Source organism: Chinchilla lanigera, unplaced genomic scaffold, assembly GCF_000276665.1.
Source record: "Chinchilla lanigera isolate Chin_1 unplaced genomic scaffold, ChiLan1.0 scaffold00006, whole genome shotgun sequence".
Classification (NCBI taxonomy): domain Eukaryota; kingdom Metazoa; phylum Chordata; class Mammalia; order Rodentia; family Chinchillidae; genus Chinchilla; species Chinchilla lanigera.
Genome location: NW_004955407.1, coordinates 4,468,337 through 4,494,016, shown reverse-complemented (window position 1 = coordinate 4,494,016; position 25,680 = coordinate 4,468,337). Strand labels below are relative to the sequence as shown.

General features: G+C 34.4%; 1 protein-coding gene across 2 annotated transcripts in view; it reads left to right on the top strand.

Moving 5' to 3' along the window:
* The window catches only part of Epha3 (EPH receptor A3), a 365,230-nt gene that overhangs the window by 6,884 nt on the left and 332,666 nt on the right, over positions 1-25,680 (top strand). For both annotated transcript variants that reach the window (XM_005375518.2, XM_005375517.2), the window contains exon 2: positions 10,245-10,309. In XM_005375518.2, coding sequence (XP_005375575.1) covers positions 10,245-10,309 — 65 coding nt within the window. The remainder of the gene's footprint in view (positions 1-10,244; positions 10,310-25,680) is intronic.

Genomic DNA, 25,680 nt, shown 5'->3' with positions numbered 1-25,680 from the left:
GCCGGGTGCGGCCTGACCTGGGCGCCAGGCTGGGAGCCGAGCTCTTGGTGGCCTCGGCCTGCCCCGCCGCCCTCAGCCGCTGCCCAGCTCCCTCCGTCCGCGCGCACGGGTTCCGGGGACATGCAGGGGAAGGCACGGCCTGCAAGGTTCCATGCAAAGAGGCCCAAGCGTCCTGCACCCCTACACCCGCAGGGAACGCGGGGTCCTGAGACCCGCGTTTGTGCTGCTGGCTGAAGTCTGAAGTCCTTGCTAGGTGCTGGTCCCTCGGGTCGTGCGCTCTCCTTAGGTCCCTAGATTAAAACAAGCAATCTTCTCTCCAGTTCTCTTTAAAACCACGGACTGATACCGCCTCTTAAGGTTGCTGAAGGGGTGCCCCGTAAGCTTCCCCCTTTAAAAAGTCACAGTTCTCTTCTCCCACATCCCATATGACTAGTACAGAGTCATTCAAACATGACTCTGCTCGTCTGAGTCTGGTAAAAGCCTGGAGTGAGTCTGGAGCTTTCTAGAAGCTGGGCAATCAGGCCGGGTCAGTAGTTGACTGATGCTGATATTTCAGAGTCTGTGTCAAAATTCAGTGTTTTTCAGATAAGATGGAATTGTTGAAGGCAGATTCAAGAATATATGTATCTTCAGTCCTGGGCCCAGTGTTGAAACAGTAACTGCTGTGTCCCACTGATTGAGGAGATCTGTTCTCTTGTATTTATCATTCATTCTTCCCTGGACTCTTAATCATTAAGACAGTCCTCAAGTAGGTGTTATGTGGCCTGCTGATACAGCTAAGAAAGTGGTAACTGAGCCACACTCCTTCTTGTCTTTGTAACTTGAAGTTAACTTCCTGTGTTTTCTGTCCGACCCAAATGGTGGTGAATTAGGTACTCAGGCAAGGTGTTGGATCTCAGCTTCCATCACAGTGACAGTGCTAATTTGTCTTGTGGCTTTGCCAAAACAATTTGAAATTCTCAGAATTTTAAAGTGAAAAATCAAGGGAAACCAGAAATGTGAGAGTATTTTGAAAGTGTAAAGTGAACATACTCATAAATTATGACATTTGCATGGTGAAAGACTCAAGAGGAAATAAGTAAAAGGAATATGAAGGTGGACGAAGAACAGAAGTGCCTGTGATACCTTTTCCTCACACCTACTCACCCCTGTCTTCCTTTCCTGACGTCCTGGTGCTCCTTTCCTCACTCTGAAATTCCTCACTCTGGAATTTCAGAGACACAAGCTGAGAGGAAATTGTCAGTATAGCCACACTGTAGTTATTTGGAGTTTTACACACTAAAAAATGAGGTATAATGAATTACTGGAATTGCCACAGAGGTCTCGAACAGAAAACTCACCATGCTCCAAAATGTAGATTCTTTTGGCTGTGTACATTTTCTGTCATTTTAAAGATAATTTTTAAATTACTTAAGAAAAGGAAGAAATTTTAGTGCTTTATCTTATCTTTCATAAAAAAAAAATGTATTCTGTTTAAAGGGAGGCGTTGAGAAAAGGCAGCTAAAAGAGGGTTTTGAAAGGTAGCAAATTAAATTGAGGGCAGTTATATGTTTCATGTGAATATTTCAGCACATATGTTTTGCATTAATTGCAGCAATAAATTCTGTTAAACTGGCAAAGAGCAAAAATAGCATATTGATGACATCAGTCTTCCAAATTACAAATCTGCTTTTAAGCATCTTTCTTTCTTCACTGTAACATTTAAAAAAAATTAATGTATTAGCCCTTATGTTCCTAAAGCCTGGTCCACCCACTCAGTTACTGGCACACCTTCTGTGAGCAGAAGTGCAGGCTTAGCAGCAGGCCTTTCCCCTGGCTGCTAGAGAGTGAGTAGCAATAGCTCTTTTCCTCCTGCTTGGTTTTTATTCATATACAGACTTGCAGAACCCTCCTAAATCAGGGAAAATATAAATGTGACTTTAGAAACCTAGATCTAAGAATGATACAAGTTTAAAAAAAGAGTAGAGTTCTATTCTTAAACTTTTAGATACTATGTGGGAGCTAAGTCTCTGCAAAATGGCACAATCCAGAAAAAAATGGCTTTTAAAAAATATTGCTGTAGGGCCAGGGATATAGCTCAGTGGCACAAGTGCTTGTCTGTCAAGTGCAAGGTCCTGAGTTCGATTCCCAGTACCAAAAGAAAAAATAAAATATTGCTCTAAAATGAATCATTTTACATATAGAATATTAAAATTGAGTAACTAAATTAATATAAATCTCCAAACTGATGTTTCTTTTCAGCCCAGAATCTCAATGTGGTAGAACCCCAAAAGGACTAGCACAAAGAAAATCATTCTCTCATCTTGAATTTCATGTGCATATGTATATATAAATTCATTATTAAGAGATTAATATATCTTTTTTCAAAAAAATAAGATAGATGAATGAATTCTGCCAGTTCAGTAAAACAGTAAAACCCCTCCTACTTTATCAAGATAGAAAGTCTTACATTTTACTTTTTGCCTGTGGTGAAGTTCATTTCCAATCCACCTGAACTTTTAGTTTTCCCTAGCTACTTCAGAATGACTAACTCTGGGAAATAGGGAACCTGCTGCTCATGGGTAGAATACATTGATTTCCTGATTTTCAAACGCAATTTAGAATGAATGAAAGGCTACAGATCTTAGAGGGAAATATTATTTTATTGCAAATGATGGCAGTCTTTATCCTGAAAGGCAGTTAACCTGGGAAGATAATTTGCAATGTCTTCCACGTGGATTATTTTACTAATCCTTTAGATAAGTCAAGCAAAAGGAAAAGTTTATTCGCAGCAGAGGTGTAAGTTGCCAATGCCAGCATAGTCCCGCACTATGATCACAACTGTATGAATGAATATGTACCTTGTAGACTCACACTGATATAAAATTATGTTTCTCTGAATTACAAATTGATGGTGAGAAAAAACAAAAAATTAACTTCGTGTATTCTTGCTCACATTTCCCACTGTCCCCTTATAGTAGTTGTGATTTCTCTCATATTTGCCAAAGCTTTTTAAAGCATATTTTCCATTGTAACAGAATGATAAGAACTGACTTCATAATCAAATTAAAAATTAAAATGTGAAAATGTGTTTTTGTTCTTTACTAAAATATGCAAGTTCTTTCAAATGTAACTATTGCCAAATATTGGAAATGCTTGTGAAGGGGCAGAAGGCAAAGGAAGGGTATTCTGCTACGAGTTCACTTTTACTCTGTTTTACCATAGATAAGACTCCTTGACATTCCATGACTCCACATGATAAGCTCAGAGATTTTACTATGGTGTTCTCAACATTTCTAATCTAAATTACAGGACTTCGATTGTATTGTGATGAGCCAAGCAAGTGATATATGACATTTTGGATAATTTATATATAATTATCTTATACCATATGAACTCAAAGCTGTATCTTGGTTTTACTTTTCCAAACATTTAAACTGATGAGATTTATTATGCATTTTTAAAATAAAATGCATGAGTTTGTCTGGAAATATAAAAATGCCCAGAGGACTTTTTAAGTTGAAATCTAATATCTCTTATCACTACAATTTTTTTCCAAGATAATATTTTAAATTCTTTTATTCAAGGGACCTCCAGGGACATTTTTTTTTCTAAAAAGTTGTTATCACTATTAGATCTGTTCTGTAGGTCAGGGTCCTTATTCTAGCCCATTTTCACAAATATCAGTTAAAACCCTCCTCAGGGAAAACCTTCCCTTGAAGATACAAAGGTTAATAATCAAGATCTTATGATAATTTGATAAAAATATGCCAAGATACCCTGATTTTTGGAACAATGGCAAAATGTATATGTCAATGTTTGAAATACTATTTGCTTTAAAGATTATGTTGAATAATTTAAAAATGCATGTTTATTTTTTGATTTATAATCTTCTAAAAGAGTTTTCTATATTAGAAGCACAGAATACTTTAAAATAGCAAATGTACTGGAAAAATGTACTTTTTATAGAATTACTAATATTTTAGTTTTAGACACTGCCACATTTTGGAAACATATTTCACTTATCTTAATGATTTATAAATTAGGTGATACTGTATAGAGACAGAGAACTGCTATTCTAGGGAGTATTATTAAATTTGAGGAGGTTAGTGTAATAAAAATTCATTGTCAGTAGAACAACCCCATTCATTCTTGTTGTAAACCATCAACTGCTGAATGGATAAAGAAAATATAGCATATATACACAATGGAGTACTACTTGGCCATGAAAAAAGGACAATTTTGAGTCATTTATATGAAAATATATGGATCATGAGACCATAAGGGTAAATGAAATGTCAGTCAAAAATGGTGAAATATTGTATGGTGTCTCTAATATGAAGGACACACAATACAAACAACTTAAAAGAGTAAAATAAAGAGCCATGCTATTAGACCACAAGGTTGCCTTTATATAGATGGGAAGAGGGTCTGGGGAGAAAGGGCAGGGGGCAGGGAGGGTGACCAAGTGCAGTATGTAGATCTATCATATCTCCAAGCTTAATGTAATCACTTTGTATATGCACTACAAGAAAAGAACACAGTTCCCATTGATAGATTTTTTTTCCTCTTTTAAAATGTTGATGTCAGTAGGACCTTTAGATTTCCTTCGCTGAAGAATAAAAGGGTGGAAAGGAAAATTTCAACACCTTAGAAATGCCATATGGTTTATATTTGTTAAAGTATTCAGATCTCAAGTAAAGTTTTGGTCTTTTTTATTTCTTTGACCCGCTCTAGCCTTGAAAATACAGACCTTTCACTCTGAGACTGTGATTTTATTCCAAGTAGTTCTCCCTGCTGTCTGCAAACATTTAGATGAGGCAGCTAATTACAGTTTGTTCTATAATGAAGATCTGTATAGAAATAAATTCAAAATTATTGCCTCAGAGGAAAAGCTAATAAAACAGAATAAACTGATAGTATACCACCTTGTTCAGAAATCTTGCATCACACAAATAAACTATTAAGGTATCACACAACAAAAGAGGTTTTACAGAAAAATCTTAAAAACTATAAATTTTTTCATTAATTCTCATGTAATTATTTTAGTCATTTGATAAAGACATGCTGATAAGTTAATGATTACAATAGGGTGTGGTGGCACATTCCTGTAATCTCAGCAATTAAGAGGCTGAGGTAGGTTTCTTTTTCTCAAAAAAAAAAAAAAAGATTATGAGTCATTGACAAAAATGTCTGTTAAATATAATACCAATTAAGGGAAATTTACCTGCAAAAAGTTGATAAGTAATAGTTGACATCTTTCACAGTTTAAATAATATTTTATTATTGTTACTGTATGCAATATAATAATCTTTAAACATCTTGGAAAATATCTTAATTATGTTTAGGTGCATAGATATTTAAAAAAAATAGAAGAAATCCACAGAAGCCATTAAATTAAGAATATGGTTAGGTGTGGTGGCATATACCTGTAATCTCAGCCCTCAGGAGGCTGAGGCAGGATGGCTGCACATTTGAGGCCAGCCTGGACTACATAGTGAGTTCAGGGGCAGCCTAAACTATACAGTGAGAACCTGTCTCAAAAAAAAAAAAAAAGGAAGGAAAGAAAAAGAAAAGAAAGAAAAAAGAATGTGTATATCCAGTATATAAAAGTTATGTTAAAATACCTAAGTACATTGATAAAACTTAGACTTATCTGAATTTCTTCTCAATAGCATATTTCAGTAAATATAGAAATACTGAAAAGATGAGCTGGGGTGGATTGCTGTAAGAAAATAAATCCTGATTTATGAATTCCATGTTATGTTTATCCAGAAAACTATACAGATAATTGTAACACCAAGATGTTACAAAATGTACTCTTTCCTGTGTCATTTTCTTATATTTATGATACTCAAGTATCATCTAGAAGCAAACTAATGGAACTCTGCTTCCTGTAACCTAGAACAGTGATGCTGAGCTTATCATCCCAGAAAGTGATGAAAATGATACAGGGTACACGTGTACGAAACGTGGCCTATGCAACTAGTGACCATGTGAACAGAAAAGCAGTGCCACTTTCATCTGTGGTTTTATAATTCTTTTTATATGGTTTTAGTGCCCTTTTATACCTAAAAGCTTCACAAGAACACATTTGTTTTTGTAAGGACATGCACTTCTTTATTAAAGCCTACTGTTTGCTTTGAAATAATTTTTTGGTACTTATATGTAACCTGATATATTCACAACATACAACTATAGCACTCCCCTGAAGCATATTAATGTGATAGCAGATAAGTGAAAAAGATCTCCTACCTCAGAGAGAAACTATGGCATTTAATTTTTACAATCCCTTAAGCATTGCATCTGTTTGGAACACTTAAATGCTCTTCCAAATTGTGAATATTAGTTTAACTGTCAGAGTCTTGATGTGGATAAGTAGTGACTATGAATCTGAGTTTTGAAATGTCTTTGAAACAATCTTGCTGTGTTGAGTTTCTAACAATTAAAACTCCAGAAATTTAAACCTTAAATTTTTAATCTATACTCTTGAGCTGAGAATGTTTCAAACTCTTATTATAATAACTCAAGGTTTATATAATCCTTAGCATATTCCTGTTAGTAAGAAGATGATGTAAAGTCTTGATGTAGATAGTTCTACATGATATTAATGGTATAAACAGAGAGTTATTGGGAATGGATTTTTGATGGAATCTTGCTATTCTTATGAAGAATAGAAAGGGGAGGAGGAGTGTGACCCTCAGGCAGAGTCCAGTGCATTGGGGTAGATAACAGCAGAATTCAGTGGCAGGAATGATAAACACATTTTCTTCTTTCCATAAGTTTTAATAACTAGTTAGAACTATTTTATTCTAAACATTGTTCTTACACTTTTACTCCCTTCTATACCTTCTTATCCCAGACACCACACTTCCTCTTGTCCAGCAGATCTCAACTGAATGCCCACTTGAAAGTCAAAGCAAGAATCTGAGTGAGCATTGCCTTCAACTTCTTCTGAGTATAAACTTCTTCTGTTAATACATCTCTATTCAAAAGCAGTAAACCTAGAGACAGTAGAAAGCACATGTGACAGCTGTGCTTCTCAAACTAACTGAATTATGAGCCACTCAGATGATTAGTAAAGTGCACTTCAGCAGGTGCCTGGGTGGGTCATGAAAGCGTACTATTGGGTGGTAGATCTGGTCCCTCCTTGTTCCTTCCTCTTCAGAGGTTTGGGCCAGTGCTCAGCTTCCTCACTGCCATTAACAGCCCCTTTGCTCTGCCACGCTCTTCTGCCATGATGTTTCTGCTTTAGTGCCAGATAAAATCATGGACTGAATATCCTCAAACCATGAACCAAATAGCCTCTCTTCCTGAACAGGAAAGCTGACCAATACAGCATGCGAGAGAAACCCAGACTCATACCCCTTCTAAAAGCAGGACTGTGATTTCAAACCTCCATTTTGCTCAAAAATCCCACATGTTTATGTATCCACTTAAAGAGAATCATGTCATTTCAAAGTATTTCTAATTTAAACTTTATTTTAAAAAGATAATATATGCTACATAGTTCTTTGAATGGATAATATTTTGAAATTTATTAAATAGTGTTTCCTTTTACACAGCAAAGTTATTTGCAAATCACATCATTAAAATAAATAATCTGGTAAGAGGCAATTTGTATCTTTGTAAATAACTAGTGTGAGGCAATCATTAAAGAATAAAGACATGCTTAGATTTTCACTTACCTTGAAAAATAATTTCCTCATGAAATTCATAATTGTGAACTCAAATTGTCCAGCAACTGAAATACACCCTCCTTGTGGTGAGCTAATTTAATTTCAGACTCCAACATTATGATATTGTACTTTACAATGCACGAGCCTAGAATCTCTGTCCTGACATTTGAGTAGCAGAACCATGGGAGAAGGAATGACCAGGTCTACATATATTTTGAAAGGGAAAAGCAACAGTAACATAGTTCTTCCCTATATCAGTGTGATGTTTAAGGTGCACATTGCATTCAGGGATTTAGTCAGTGCATTCAGAGAAATAACTCCTAGGTTCACCTTCAAATTCCATTGTCTTTATCTCCTATTTCAAGTATGCTATGCTCAGCAGTTATACAAAAGATCACAAGAGACTTGAGATTTATATCCTGGGAAGTCCCAATTTAGCAACCATGCACTTTAAGTGTTTAGAACTCTTAGACTGTTGTATTCTTTTTTGGCAACACACAAAAGGAATCTTATAAAACCAAACCAAGTGCTTCTAAAAACGTATTTTGCTGTCACCTATTCTTGATTAGGTCATGTGTTGATGGTTGATTATAAATACAATTGAAAAGCCAAACGAGTTGTTCATACATATTCTACTTTTACAGGAACACTGGGTCTACATAACACTTTATAAATTCCTTGTAGTTTAAAGTACCTTCATGTTATTTGATCATCATGACAATATTGTGAGATAATCACGGAAGATAAAATTAAACCTTTGAGAGGCAACAAAATCAGAACTGCGTGTAATAGCAATTGTGTTTCTTTATTAATTCTAAACAGAGTACACTAGACATTAAATTTTTGAGTAAATGCAATAAGTTTGATTCACATATTACACTTATTTACTGTATGGTGTAATTTTTTTTTGTTTTTGGCTCATCTATTCTCCTTTCGAGAGAAATTAAACACAAATGTAATTAGACTAGTCCTTTTTCTGACTTTGTTATCCATTATTAGAAAAAAAGTAAGGATATTTATATCTTTAGTTAAAAAACTATATCTCAATGAATTGTTTGAAGTAGAGAAAATGTAATAGTCATATCTTCACTGGCTCAGATTTTTTTCTAGTTAGGAATATTGAAATTAAATTTTCAAATTAAATATTATAATTAAGTTAAGGTATTTATCTAACATGTGAAGTGACCCATATGTATAATCCAGTGCATATTCAATTATTATTTACACACAATGACACCTTGAGCTATAAAATCCCTTAAGGACATTGCCAATGTGATCTAATGATCTATAGATAAGTGAAGAGAAATTCTACTATGCAAATCCTCTGTAAAATTCAGAGAAATCAATTGATGACTATGATATAAGAAACGGTTGGACTAAGTGTCTTTATCAGAATGAATGTTAGGATATAATTTAAAGACAAAGGTTTACTCTTATATTTTCAATATTCTTAAAATGATTAATCTGAAACATACTCTGTAGTGTCCGTTAATAAATAAAGAAGCTTTTATCCTTTTTGAAAAATAATTGCAATATAATTAAGCAGACCCTTAATTTCCAAACTGATGTCCTGGGGAATAATTCAATTATAGAAATTGCAGTAAGTAATCCAGAAAGTGGCTTTTTTAACCTTTCTTCTAACTGAGGTTAATATATTGTAAATTCAAAACCTTCAATCAATAAAAAATTCTAAGGTAATAGGTTAAGTTGATATTTTTCCTCAGTTCCAAAAGATAACAGATCAGACCTACATTCAAAATGACAATTTTGTTATTAATTATATTCAAGGTTCCTCTAATAGTTGAATTTCTGATCTAAACCAAGTAGCACTGTTAAAGATAAATAAATTGCCTATTTTAATAATATATTAAAAATGCAACCATATGTATGCTCTATTTTACTTTTTGTCTAAAACTATTGATTAGGAGTCAGATTATTTAATAATTACCAAAAAGTTCTCAACACAATTACAAAGTCTTTGGGTAATAATACCTTTTTTAAATAAGCAAAGTTTTAGATGTACTATGTTTTTTATTTGGTTTATTCTCAAATTGGCAGTTAAGTACTTGCCAATAAGCTAATAGTTTGTATGTTTGGATAATGCATTTGGAATTGGCCAGGGACAACATGAAGATAATGTAAACAAGCAGAGATATAGATTAACTTTGGAAATATATCTAATACATTCATCCATTGGTCAGTCTTTGTAAATAAATCAAATCGGTCATCTGCAATTGCTTTATATCTTATCATTAATGTTTTCTTTATTTTGAATGCTTATTATTTCTTCTGTAAAGTTTAATTACCCTATAAGAAAGTATCAATATATTGAATATTAGCTTTATTGTGAATAAAAAAATTTAAAGGGCCATAGATACTTCTAAACCCCTAGCTTTTCTTATGGTCACTTTTTAAAAAAATTCTGATACTTGTTATATACTTATAATAAAATTTATTATACACTTATAATAATAAGTCATATTTTTGAACAGCAATATCCACAGTAACAGGCCACATTAATTTAAGAGTAAAAGTGGAGATAATTCATTGTGTTAACTATGTTTGTGTGTTTGTGTTTTCTTTCAGTCAATCTCTTGGATTCAAAAACAATTCAAGGGGAGCTGGGCTGGATCTCTTACCCATCGCACGGGGTGAGTTTAACAAACTCTGGAAGGAAAACATGATTCTGTACATTGCCCCCTGAGACAGTGGAAGGAATTATTGGTGTGCTTTGTGGAATTCCTATATTTCATGAAAAATTATGTATGTATATTCAGAACAAGGGGTCACATATCCTAATATTTCTTGTCCATAGAACTACCGAAAAAGTTTAACTGCTTTTCTCCTGAATCTGTTGGTGAAAAGGCAGCAGTGTTTAGGCACAAAAACCTTGAATGGACTGAATAAATATTTTAATTATCATTAGCATTATATAGGTGATCTAAATGTGATCACTTGGTGTTTTTTGTGATGTTCCTAGAAGAGGTAAAGTTTTAGGAAGCCCTAAATTTAAACACGTAGAAATGTGCTATCTGACGTTAGTAATCTCTGAAATCTAGGATAAAATTAACCATGGTGACTATTCCAACTAGGTTAGCACTTGTGATCTATAGTGGCAAACTGTGTCACCTCAGTTTATGCTGTTAATACATCTCTAACTTGTTCAGATTAGTGGTAAAGTTGGAATTTACTTAGAAGAAATGAAATTTATGTGTTTACCTTTTAATCACTTGAAGTAAATTTTGTATTTTGTCAAGCAAGGCACAGATTATTAAGGTGTGTGGCATTATTATTAAGGTGTGTGTCATTTTTTTTTTTTGGTTTTTCTCCGGTACCGGGAACCGAACTCACGACCTTGCGCTTGCCAGGCAGGCGCTTTGCCGCTGAGCTAAATCCCCAGCCCCAAGGTGTGTGTCATTATTATTAAGGTGTGTGTCATTTTAGTACCACAACTGCTTATGATGAGCCTTTTATGTGAGAAATTTCATATTTTCCCTTTTTTAGAACAAAAGTCATATCTTTGGGACATTCTCATTTGTACAAAACTGTAATAAATGCTTAAACACACATTTTCTGCCAAGTATAACTTGCAAGAGTAGCAAAGTACTATTTTGAAATATTTGTCATAGGAACAAGTTTATATGTTCTTGTTCCTTTCTCAATAGTCCTTTTTGCAAAGGAGATTATCACTACTCACACTTAGCATTGTGTGTTTAGTCTTCAGGCTGTGGCGCCTGAGCATACTAATTTTTACAATTCTGCTGCTGCATCTTCAGTGGTGGATGTTTTCCATCAAGGTTACTTCATCTATCTGTCATCTTCGTATCTGCTTCTCTTCCTGGCACACCTTGACATTGACAAAATGCCAAAACCTGTAATCAGGTTTCCATGAGTTGCTTTGGAGGGAGAGGATGAAGTAAGCCAGGTTTTGGTTTTCTCACAGTGAAGAGGAATGAGATGACTGGGTTCGAAGTTCAGCCTGGATGTCAGGAAGAGTGAATCAAAACTTAGCATCGAGCTGGAAAACTTGTTTAAAGCTAATTAGGCTTTTCTTAGTTTTGATTTAAGAAATCTGAGGTTTTCCTTACGGCATCTGATAATATACCATGGAAAACTTCTGTCTAATGCTACAAGAAAAGCAAAAAACATAGTAACATTTCACTAGTGGAATCACACCTGTATTGTTTTAAAGAACCAGAAATTAACTTGTACATCAAATCAACATTCTATTCTGCACTTTCCTGTAAAGAAGGGATGAAGGTAACACATAACTAAATGTTGAGAGTTGGAGAAAATAGAGTCTTTTGTTATTCTCATAGTTTAACAATTTCCCATTGCTAATCTTAGATCTGTGATAAAATAGTGTTGGAGCATCTACCTCCAGAGATGTGTTGAGTGTGGAATGTGTACATCTGGTACCTGGGTACACACCATCTGCATGTGTACCAAGCAAGGGCATCAACACCTGGAGAGTCTTACAATGCAGATGCTCAGCCCCTCCCTGGAGTTGCTGAAACAGAATCTGCATCTAAACATTATCTATCCTTAGGAACTCCTAGCACATTAAATGTGAGAAACACTCTTCGGAGTAACTTACCTTGTGACAGTTTCAATTTCTTATCCAATTTCCCACCTCCTTTTGACCTAGGAATCTTACCTTCTTGTAGTCAACAGTTTCTAGTTTCTTCTTTGCCTTACCCTTGCCCAGGAGAGCTTCCCTCAGGCGTTTGTTTTCTCCCACAGTGCTTTCCTCTGCTGATTTTGCATCGGTGGCCTCCCTAATTCTGATATATAAAATAGGTTTAAAAAGTTGATCAAGCCGGGGATGTAGCTCAGTGGCACAGAGCCTGCCTGGCAAGCGCAAGGTCCTGAGTTTCATTCTCAGTAACAGCAACAAAAAAGTTGGTCTAGCTCTCCAAGTTTATAACTAAAACTTTCAAGGAACAAAGAAACCTTTCCAATAGGTCATGAATTTATAATACCTCAAAAACACCAAAACAAGAAAGAAGGAAAAAAAGAGAAAAGATAACATTAAATATCTAAGTTATGTTGCACATATTGTATGTGTCTATTCTTTCTCCTCTTTGTTACATTAATCAATATCTATGAAGAAATAATAGTTCAAATTTAGAAAATATTTGACTGATATTCCTGCCTCTTTTGCTCAGACAATCAAATTATTGGATGATAAAACTGAAGGGAAAATTTGGGTTTGGAGTTTAACGCCTTTGCTTGTACAATACATTGTGCTTTTGATTCAGCTATTTTTTATTGCCTAATTTTTTCTATTCTCGATAGGAAGAGAATAGATTCATTTATGTTTGTTTTGTTTATAAAAGAACTACATACCTAAAACAATTGTGATGTTTACTGAAAGCTTTTCACACCAAAGAAAAAGTAAAATGTCATAGTTGGAAATAACTTCAGACTTATTATTATTTCAAGTAATTAACACTAATAAAAAGCAGTACATTTGATAATTAATATAAATGTAAATTTCAGAGAAAAATTATAAAAACAATGTTGCAGCACACTGAATCATTGAAAATCCTGCTCAAGGGTTCTTACTGGCATGAAAAAGAAAGAGGATAGGGGACTTTGCCTCTTGTGGGTATTTGGCAATATCTGTAGACGTCACAGCTGGGGCAGGGGGCATTACTGGCATCTGCTGCAAGAGACCATGGGTACTGCTAAATATATTACAATGGACATGGCAGCCTTTATAAGAAAGAATGACCTATTCCCAAATGACAGTGTCACAATCGAGAGACCCCTATTTAAGGGATTCGTAGTAGCTCTCCATCAGAAGTTGCTAGACCAATGGACACCTGAAAGCTCCTTCCTAACTTCCAACTGTGCTGCAATCAGAAGCTTTAATTCCAAATCTATTACAATGTAAATTAAAAAAACAAACTGTCGGATGTTGTAACAGTTGATCATATAAAATTAACATGTTTAGAAAAGTGGCTAAAATGGACTCATTTCTTTATATATTTTCTTCTCTGTTTGTATTCTTTCTTTTCCCCAATGACATATGTGTATTAAAACTTTGCAATTAAGCTACGTCATTTTGTTATGAAAGATTCTCTCTCTGTCTCCCTCTATTTATTCACTCATTCATTTATTTTTGTTTGTGTGTTTTGTTCTGCGGATCAAGCTAGACAAGCGTTTTACCATTGGGCCATGCCCTCAGACTTCTGTCTCTAGTTATAAGTGGCATTTCAAGTTGTAGAGCAAACCTGATAGAAAATAATATATGATAGAAAATAATATATAAATAAATATATGAGGTGTGGTCATAAAATACAGCAAATACCTGATTTAAAAAAATATACACATTACAGCAAAAGACACATTGCCTCTCAGGTATTGCACTCCAGTGTGGACAATTTATCTAAAAGTGTACCTTGTCTTAGTGCAGTTGTGTTATGTGATTTTATGCTCTTTGACCTGTTAGTCTTGTTTTCAAGGTATATTCAGAACTAGCAATCATATCACAATTAACATTAGAGAAATTAGCAAGGACCCTCATTGTCACTGAATCACTCATTTCAATGAAAGAATCCATCTTTCTTGCTGTGTAAACTGCTCTTCTTAATATTTACCATGCTTTCAAATTAAAGACGTTCTGAGAGAATAGTGTTTTACTCAGGTCAAATACCCTGATTTCTAAGTGGAGGCCATCACAACTCATAATTATCTGTTTCAGTGTCATTTGCACTGTCCCAAGTTGTCTTTCTAGCACTGTAGTAGAATGGCAGATAAAATAGAGCAGAAAATAGAATAAACACATCACTTATAGCTGGACTATAGTTAGAAGTCTAATCCTGCCATTTATTGATATATGATCTAATACAGGGTAATGACAGTTCACAACACTTCAAAGCAAATGAGACTTCTTCACATGAGACATATCTATGTGTCTATTTTTATTTGTGTGTGTGTGGCAACGCATACAAAAGAGCTGTACAAATTTTATTTTTCTAAGACAAAAAACTTTGAAATTCTCTTGTTCTAAATTATTTTGCTAAAGTCATTTGTAAGTCTATTTAAATTTCTTTCTGTTTGAAATTTTTTTTGTTTTTGTTTTTTTTCCAGTACCAGGAATTGAACTCACCACCTCACACTTGCCAGGCAGGTGCTGTGCCGCTGAGCTAAATCCCCAGCCCCTCTGTTCAAAATTTAAAGGGAAAGTCAATAGTGTTGCCCAGGAGCAACTCATCCTCTGCATTGAGTCCAAAATAGTCTCTTTAACATCATATTGTTTGAATTCCACTGAATCTGTATAGACTAAAGTTTGCATATAATTTTGAATGAAAGTAGTCACAATATGGTAGTTAGATATGTTTTATTTACTTTAAGTGATTACAATTTCCTAAATATTAATATCTCAGACTCCAGACCAAATGGTATTTCTTCACGGAGACTATATAACCCCTTTATAAGCTACGCACCTGCTGCCTCCATTCCCTGACTTGTCTCCCACCCTGAGCCCAGGCGAGCACACACCTGCTCAGCTCATCTTCCTCCTCAATTCTGCTTTCCTTATGGCCTCTGTGTCTTGCAGCCGTATATTAATGCAATTATTTGACTGATATTTTTCTTAGACAGAAAACTAAAAGCTTTATGAAGCAAATACACATTTCATGAAACACTCTTCCATTAACAACATTTAGTTTCTATTCATTAAAATTCCCTGAATACACATATAAAGGCTTCCAAAACAAACAGCTAATAAAATTTATATTAATTTTGTATATATTAAAAAAAATTGATGATTCCAATTCTATTACTTTGAGATGTTTGTTTAGTCATTAACTCTCTTTTAAAGGTATAAAAGTAAGTAAATCATATTGTATACATCTACATATGGGGGCTGGGGATTTAGCTCAGCGGCAAAGCGCTTGCCTGGCGATTGCAAGGTCGTGAGTTCAATTCCCGGTACCGGAAGAAAAGCAAAAACAAAACAAAACAAAACAAAACAAAACAAAAATACATCTACATATATTTATTGTATTTTTCTTAAAGTATAGGATCTTGTGTAGTGGAAAGAATACTTAATTTAATATATCTTGTAAATATCTCCAGTCTATATTGGAAGTTAACTGGAAATAAAACTAGCTGAAGTCAGTTCTATATTGAAAATTATATTCGTTTTTATCTGGGAATAAAAATCCGGAATGCCACAAGTAAATTCTGTTTGACAGAAAAAGATTAAAATGTTTAAAATTAATAAGCAACAAGGAAGAATGAAAATGACTTTTAAAAGACTCCCTTACACAAGTCATTGCTTTCTACTTTCCAGTAAACTGCAGTTTGTTTCTCATATCACAATTGTGAATATTTGTGATGTTTCAATTCTGAAAGTCTTATTCACTGAATCTCTGCCTTTTACGTTGTTAATGGAATCTGTAATACAAAGAAATATTTTGACAACTCTCTGTCACTAATAACCACCTGAGATTCTGCCTTTATGAATGACAGTTGAAATCCTACTTCATAAACTGAAGAGTTGATCCAGGAGAATCAAATTTCTGACACATGTAATATGTTATTCTTGGTCATTTCAAATTGTCATACCTAGAAAATTTAAATTTGTCTCTTTCACCTATTATGTTGACCTTTCATAAGGGGGTCTGATCTGGTTAGAAAAACATGACAGGGGCTGGGGATTTAGCTCAGCGGCAAAGCACCTGCCTGGCAAGTGCAAGGTCGTGAGTTCGGTTCCCGGTACTGGAGAAAAACCAAAAAAAAAAAAAAAAAGAAAAACATGACAAAATTTTACAGCTTTTTAAACTCTTCCTTGAAAGAAAATGCACCATGAAGGAAGGAGAAACATGAGCAAATGTAGAAACCAACAGAATTTGTTCTACCAACCCTTGATTTATAAAAATTAAAATATTATATTGCAAGTGCTTAAGAATGGAAACTGTTTTCAATCTATTAATAAAATTGTATGTTTCTATTTGAATTATCCTCTTTACACAAAAACTGTTTATATTTGGAGGGATTGGATTGCAATTTTAAAAATATAATGTGATATAGATTTGATTTCACTTTGACATATAGCTATGTGGATTTAAAGTAAAGGAGACTTGAAACATAATTACAAAAGTTTTATTTAGTCACACTTCACTAGAGGGTTGGTGTTATATGATCCTCTAGTATCCATTCACAATAAAGTTAAATAAACAGCTAAAGTGTATCAAAATAATTTTATTTTAAATGTTTAAACGTTTCTCAAATTCATTGTGATCGTTCCATATCTGCTTTTAAAGTATCTTTAAAAATATTTGTATCAAGGACAGATTTCTTCCTTCTGGTGCTTTCCTGCTGTCTTGGTTACTTTTCTGTCATTGCTGAGACAAAATACCTGACATCTAAAATTAAAGAAGGAAAGGTTTATTTAGCGCACAGTGTGTGGAGGCTTCAGTCCCTACTCAGCTGGCCCCAAGGCAGAGTGGCACATGGCAGAGGGCAACCTTTCATGGTGGTGGAAGCCAGAAAAAGCAGCAAGAACAAAAGGGAGGAATGGTGGCAGGCAGCCTCTTTCCCTCCCTTACATATGCAAACTATCTGCCCCAGAGCAGGGGTAGCACTCACACCTTTGAATCCATCAAAAATCTAGAAGGCTGTCCAATGACTGCATGAGGATTTGGGGGGACATGCAGACACAAACCTTAACACCTGCACTAATAGCACTTTTTCTTTATAATTAGTAAGTTTTTGACACTAAATTTTATTTTAAAGTAATAAAGCACAATTTTAATAAGTGTACTTACTAATCAAAGAGAATGATTAAAATAGAGGCACTAAAATTTAGATGTTAAAAAATTTAAAAGATAATTTTCATATTTGACTTATTATTCAGTAAATTTTAAGCAGATGCAAAATAGTATATTTTAGCCTAACTTGTTTTAGTGCTAAGAAATATCTTGTTTCCCTAACGTTTTACAAACAGTATAATTAAGGTTTTCATTTCTAAGTACTTACATGGGGGATAGAAAAACAATATATGTCTCTCAGTGGAAAAGAGTTTAATGCTATCATTTCATTAAATATAAATGAAGAATTTTGGTGAAATTTTTAAATTTCCTTTTTATTTTTTGAGAGGTTTTCTCTCTAAATCACTATTTTGCTCAGGTCAGATTAAACTCTTGCCTCAGCCACCCAGAGTGTGAGAAATTTATAAAGATAATAATTTATCTAAACTTTTGTTTACTTAAGGTGCATGTTTTATTTTTCACTTTCAGGAATTGATGATTTTAATCTTCAATTTATTTTACTCTGATGGTCAATTTCTTTGGAAAGATTTTTTTCAAGTAATTAAATTTAGCCTATAAAATATATAGTATCAATCACATTTTATATAAGTCCTATGTCTCAAATGATAGCAATTGAACTTGAAAAACACTGAAGGGTTATGGTCACTGTTAAATATTTCTGCTACACTAACAGTCCATTGATCACCATAAATTATTTTGCTCATGATGATGTTTATTCAAGGATTATTATATGAATACAACTTTATTGATATGGTACCTGACATTACTGGGGAATTGCTACAATTATGTATCTCCTTTCCATGATACATAAGAAGAAAAAAGTCCAGGAGTCTTAATGTAGTGAATTTTTTTGTATACTTAATTTGATAAATAATTTTTATTCTATTAATAATGTAGTTTTAAATACATAAACTTATGGTTCAAAATACTTCTTGATTTGAAAATATTCATTGTTACAAGTGAAAAATCTTTGGTCTCAATCACTCCGCTACATTAGAATCTGTGGGGCGGGAGTAGAAAATCTGATTTTTAACAGACTTTCAAGAGATGCTTGATACTGCTCAAGTTTTGGAATCACTGTTCAGTGAAAATCTAGAAGAAAATCATTATCCAGTGTAATGCAGCACATATTATGTACTCTGGTATTTAGCTGCTGCTTAATCACTCATCTAGACTTCCTAGTACATATATCACTACAAATAATGTACCATGACTAGTGATTAATGGAGCTATTGCTGTTTTTAATTCTAAGATTTTACAAAAATTACACAACAAATGAAAGTGTTTCATTTGTAAATTGAGGAAGCTCTTCTTAGTGATTTGTTGTATGTATTCACTTTAGAATTATCAAGTTTCTTTTATGGAATCTTGGAGTTCAGAATGAGCTGTGTTTAGTATCTTCAATATTTGCAAACATTTACACAATATGTATACTGTGCACATATGGCATCCTTTGCTCTTGTTAAAATAGATGACATTTTAAAACCAAAAGGAAAAAAAAGACCAAAAGACTGAAAAATTCACTAATTAAGTGATAGGCAAGTGGAAAAGGAAATTGAAAGTACCCTCCAAGTAGTTAATACAGTAGAAGATTCTCTTGGAAACAACTAGGAGATAACCCTAAGAAGGTGCTGGGACCAGATTGTGATGGTTTTCATGTGTCACACTAAGCTACGGAACATTATTCAAGGATGTATTTTAGACATCTTACTGTAATTTCTGGAAAAGTAGGGGTCAGAAAAGACATGATAATGCTCACCTAAGGCCCTAAAAAAATGCCTAAGATGGCTCCTTTATTCAGCTTCTTATACAACTTTGATGTGACATGAAATTAAACTTCTGCTATTTCACTAAAAGTCCAGAAAAGAATATTCTTAAAAACTGAACCTCCCTCCTCCTCCCGCTCCTCTTCCCCTAACTCATTTCCTTCCCTCCTCCTTGCTTCTCACTGTACTGCTTCTCCCCCTAAGCAGGTCAATTTTAAAATGAACCCATGAATCAAAGAGAAGGCAGACTTGGGTAACTAAGAAAGACACAAGACCTTTAAATAGCTCAAGATAAGTGAATTAAATTTCCCTTCCTTTTATATGAGCCAGTGTTTTTATTTTTCTGGCCTAATGTTAATAATACAGTAAATTCTTAAATGAATATATGCAATGACTTTTCTTCTCAATATAAAATAAAAAGATCAGGAATCCAGCCACTATGGAAATTCAACCAATGAGAATGAAAGCATGGATGCAATAGGATGAATTAAAAGAATTGTTATTCACAGTTTGTATTTTGATATTTATTCCATGCAATAGAATCTCAAGAACTAATATAGGATGCTAGCATTATGATCATAGATTACAGTGCTAATACTGCTGGTCTGAAGAGCATGTATTAGAGAACTAAAATGCTAGAATCATATGAAGAGTGTAGCCTGAAAAAATTGAATACTTTGGTTTTGTAACAGCTTAAAGGGTATAATTTAAACAAACTAAAGGACACACAATCTGTTGTCAAGTTGCAGGTGGTCAGTGAAGACATGATAATTTTTGAAATGCACAATTATTGGCTTGTGCATATGCACACACATACACATACATCTAGTCATAAATATTTTCATATGTACATACATATTTGCATCTATGACACATATGAGTCAATATCATAAGTTCTAATTCAATATTTGAAATTGTTTCATTGCTTCCACATTATGGATAATTTCTAAGGTACAAAGAAATATAGAAGTTATTGAGACTGAATTTTTTACATGGCCACAGGCAATTTGATAATATTTAATACACTTTTAAAGTTTTGGAATATCAAACTATGATTATTTTGGCAGTGGAGGGTATATAGAAAATGAAAGTAAAACTTTTTTCCCAATAGAACTTTTACACTGCATAGCATTTACATTCTAAACATGATAATTTCTGAAAAAAATCTAAAACCAACTCATGACATGTGCAGACAATGAGGCTGTTGTCTGAAAATGAAAAATTAAATTTTAAGTAGAATTTTAAATAATTGTGATGTACTATTTCTTTTCTTTTAATGTTTAGTTCCTCTTTGAAAACACTTAAGTGATAGATACAACCTTGATAGAAATTATGATTCTCAGCAGATACACCGGAATGTATTTTCAACAATATTTAAACAGTGGAGGAGTGATTGTTTAACCTGTGATGGGAAAGGGAACATTCTACAGGAAATGAGTATAAACAAACAGAGCAAAAAATATCCCAGGGCACTATATTCATCATCAAGTGAACTAATTATTGTGACCTTGGGATGTTGTTCTTTTTAACATCATATTAATATTCATTTTACCCAAAAATGTTTAGAGTGAAATAAGGGATGTTTTGATTTTGTAAATTATTGAATTTTTATTTAAAATTGAAGCTAGTATATTAGTTATATTTGTATCTTCATTAGACTACATCCTTCTAAGGAAACACACAGAGGTCTAAATTGTCAGCTTAGAAAAATAGCAAGTATATTTCTCCTTGAATTTCAAAGAAGGATATTTTTAATATAATGGACAATGATTTCTTTACACTTTACATAATTTATATCTTAGCTAATTTTCTTATTGCTGAGAAAAATTACTCAACAGCCAAAGTTACCGGAGGAAACATTTAGTTTAGCTTCTAGTTTATAAAGGGTTTGGTCCATATTTGGTTGGTTGTAAGGCTGAGCAGCATGGCAGAAAGGAACCGCAATGGAGAAAAAATTCATGCAATGGCAGGTAGAAGGCAGTGAGCAGCAAGCAGCAAGCCTGCTTTTTCTCTCTCCATTTATATTCTATACCATCTGTAAGCCTATGGATTGCTACTATACACACCCAGAGAGGAACTAGAACCGTACTAATTCCAATCACTGAACTAATTTATTACCACACACCTTTAATCCCAGCATCACATGCCCTATGTAGAGCCAACTCTGAAAAGCATGAGCCATTAGGGGGGTATCTAGGTACATCTCACCCTTTGCATCTAAAAAGCTCATGTGTGTCTCTTTGTGTAAAAGGTATTTAGTCTAAGAGATGTCAAAATCCTAACAGTTTTAGCACTGCTAAACTCTCAAATTCCTAGGCTGCTACCATTCTGGAGCATGGTACTCTGAGGCTCTCTTCTCAAGAAGTCTTTCCCCTCTGAAAAGCTGGACTCCTGTTGGTTATTGTGATATCCTCAGGCCATCTTTTCTACTGTCATGTTCCTTTTCAGCGACTGGCTTCTCCTTTACTCCATCTTTGCAGATGATAACTTTACTAGAACTTTCTTTATGGCCAAACACAGAATTTTTAAAATCATTCTGCGGAACCTTCTGCTATTATCAACATAGATCTGGCTAGAAGCCCCAACATCAGCCACACCACAGTCTCAACATTAGACTGGCTTGACGTGTCCCATAAGTTCAGAATCATGCATCAAGTTCAGCTTATATAGCATTTAGGGCTGCTTCTTCAGTCAGCATCTCCAAATCTTTCCAAACTCACAAGCCAGTTCCAAAGGCTTTTGAACCACATGATCAGGTACAGTCACATGAATGACTACACTCCTGGTACCAAAATCTCTTTTAGTTACTTTTCTCGTTACTGAGACAAAGTACTTGACGCCCAAAATTAAAGGAAAAAAGATTTATTTTAACTCATAGCTTGAAGTGGTTTCAGTGCATAATTGGCTGGTTCCAATGCAGGGCAGCATGGCAGAGGGGAATTACATTTGGAGAACAGTTCCTGGTATGGCAGGCAGAAGGCAGCAAACAGCAAGGAGCAGCAGCAAGCCTGTGTTCCCTCTCTCCCTCCATATTCCACCCAGATTATAAACCTATTTACTGCCACCCAAAGACAAGGTGGGACTTCATTATCCACATCCAGAACTATGATAATTCTAATCAATAGACTAACTTACTACCACACATCCTTAATCCCAGTATCACACTCTCTAGACCCAGTCAGCTCTGAAAATCCCCACCTATAAGAGCATGAACCTTAAGGGGACATCTACATTCAAGCCACAACAACATATATATATGGTAATCATTTTGGTTTTAGTATGCTGATTCTGACCACTGATTCACCAAATCTTTCAGTAACCTCCTAGCAACATTTCACTTTATGTCTTTCCAGTGGGAAGAATGATGCCAAGACAGTGCTAAACATTTTATTCAAAAAGTTAAAGTGACTGAACATTCAACAGAATAACATGGTCTACAATAAGATGGGAGAAATTTCCCTTTAACCTCCTAGCAAATCTAAATATCATTCATAGAATATTAACAAATGTTAACAATATTAATGAATATTAAAAATGTGAAAAATTAAAAGCTTGACTATAAAAGTGAAGCAATAAGGGAGTGGGCTGAGGATGTAGCTCAGAGGTAGAGCTCTTAGCTGGTATGCCTGAAGTCCTGGGTTTCATCTGAGTACCATTAAAAAGTAAAAAGAAGCTACAATAGCTATGACTTTATGTTTAGAAAAATATTTAATGACTTAATTCTACAGGTTATAGAGTTGAAAGAAAAAAATCATTATTTTAAATGAGACTAGATTTTTCCATATTTTCTTGAAATCCTTTTGTTTCTTTCTTTTGCAATATGCATCACAGGCTCTATAAGAAGTGACCCAAGAAGCTGTTGTAGTAACTAATACAATACAAGTTATACTAGTAAGAGGCTTTGGATGATCCTTGATTTCCTTGGATTGTTAATGGTTAAGAAATCATCATTGATTTCAGCAGGAGTCCAGCTTTTCAGAGGTGAAAGACTTCTTGAGAAGAGAGCCTCAGAGTACTGAGATAATAAAATATGTAAGCAGTTCCTTAACCAGAAATTTTAGAGTCAAAAACATACAATATATAATGACTTTTTGGGTCAATACACAAAAAGATGTATTTTTATAATAGTAGTTGTATAAGACTTCTTAATAACATTACTCTCTTTATGGACACAACCAGTTTCCAGGTAGATATATCTTTCAAGCTAAAACAATTCATTTCAATTGTGTTTTACATGACATAAGATGAGATTCATAATACAAATGCTTGGAAGATATTAACTTGTGGTCTTTTCTTTAAAAATTTGAAAGTATAATACTCAAAAGCTAACATCCTTTCCAGTAAATACCTCAAAATTTACAAAAATTTGACCTTAATTTTATATTCTGTGTCTCAGATAATGTATTGCATATCAATTTAGTCAGCTCGTATAGAGACTTGAATCAATTCAGCTTAGTTTTTATTCATGTTAAATTATTCACTACTATAAAAGGTGTTCTCTCAGATGCATCTGGGATGCATCTCTTGCTCTTCTCACTGCTGCTTCATTTCAGTGAAGCAAGAACCATCAGCGAAGAAATTGCTGTGCAATAAGATCTTTGCCTTAACATGTCATATCACTTAATAAAATGAGAAAAATACCAAAATCATAAATGAAATAAGATACAACTTTTTTGTTTTGTTTTGTTTTGGTTTGGTTTTTTCTGGTATCGGGAATCAAACTCAGGAAGTCACGCTTGCCAGGCAGGCGCTGTGCCACTGAGCTAACTCCCCAGCCCAAGAGACAACTTTTTAAAAGTATAGATGATAATACTAAAAAGAAAATTTTATTTATGTTTGCCCTGATTTCATGAAGAGTTACCTGAACTTGAGGAACTTTTGCATAGACATAGGAATATAGGGCAGGAAAGCTGCTGGTATGAATGTAGAAATGATGATTGCTGAATGTGCTAGTTTTTCCTTACTACTGAAAAATATCCGAGATAATAAACATGAGAAGAAAGGTTTATTTTGGCCTACAGTTTTGGAGGAACTACTGCACAGTTCGTTGGTGGAGGAACTACTCCATGGTTGGTTGGCGCATTGCTTTTGGGCCTGTGCAGAGGAAGGACGTCTGGATGAGGGTACTGACAGCGGAAATTGCTTGTCTCGTAATAGCTAGATAGAAAACAGGAAGAGACCAGATTCCAATATCCTTTTCTCCGCATGTGCCCAGTGACCTAAAATCTTTTAGTAGGCCCCGTGTGTTAGTGAGGTTTCTGTTGCTATCACAAAATAACTGTGATAATCAATTTAAAGGGAAAACGTTGATTTGGGTACACAGTTTCCAGAGGTTTCAGTCCACGCTAGATTGAGACGCTTACGCATTTGAGCCTGTGGCACGGCAGAAAATCAAGGTGGGAAGAAAAGCTGCCCACTTCATGGTAGCCAAGAAGCAAAAAAGGAGGGCCCAAGAGCCAAAGTATCCCTTTCAAGGTCCCTATTCTCATGATTAGCGTGCATACCAGGCTCCATTTCCTAGGCTGCACCACTTCCCAGTAGGTGGGGCACCGAGCCTTCAACACACAGGCTTCTGCGGAGCACTTGAGACCCAAACTACAGCAACGGTGCAAACACAGGGAATAGTGGAGCGACACCTGTGTCCAGCCAACCGTCAGCTCAATAAATGTTCATCAGCATGATTGAAGCACAGAATAACTAGTCAACAGAGGGAAAAGAAAAAGGAAAAGTTTTTGGTTTTGTCCTAGGAAAGGCAAAGGAAAAGAATGGATGGGGATAGGGTTAATATAATTCAACACCCTGAGAGGGGAAAAGGCATTCGTGTGAAATCAGTTATCTTCCAGAGGCGCACAAGAGCTAGGCAGTACTAAGTGTTTGAAGGTAAAGCAAATGACACTGCATTTAAATAAAATTCAAGTACAAATAATCAACACCCACAAACCCTACACACATAAACACACATATATGTGCATGCATGTGTGCAGTTATTTATTATTGAAAAACATAGAAATATATGTCAAAATGAAAACATGGACATATAAGAAAGTCAGGATAAGGATCTCTATTAAGAACAAAAGCTTATGCAAGTACAGTTTCTGTGTCTAATGTGTCTAGAAGGTGCTGGGAAGAAGTGGTTATAAGTATACAGTGCTTTTTCCTTGTATTTGAAAATTTGATTGATGAGCAGAATAGGCAGGACATCCTAACTACATGTATTGAGAACCACATTAAATGACTTTATGAGTACATTGATTTATTGACAGCATCAAAGTTATATAAATTATTTTCATCTTTCATAAAACAAAAGCACACTTTGAAGTTAAATTTGGATTTCTCTGGGTTTTTATATTTTTAACCAAAAAAATGCTTTCTAAATTCAGTACAACCTGTTCTTAAAATTTTTTGCATAACTTTTAGAAAAATATGATTAGAATAGCTGATTTAGAACACCCTTTTATGATTACATAGTTT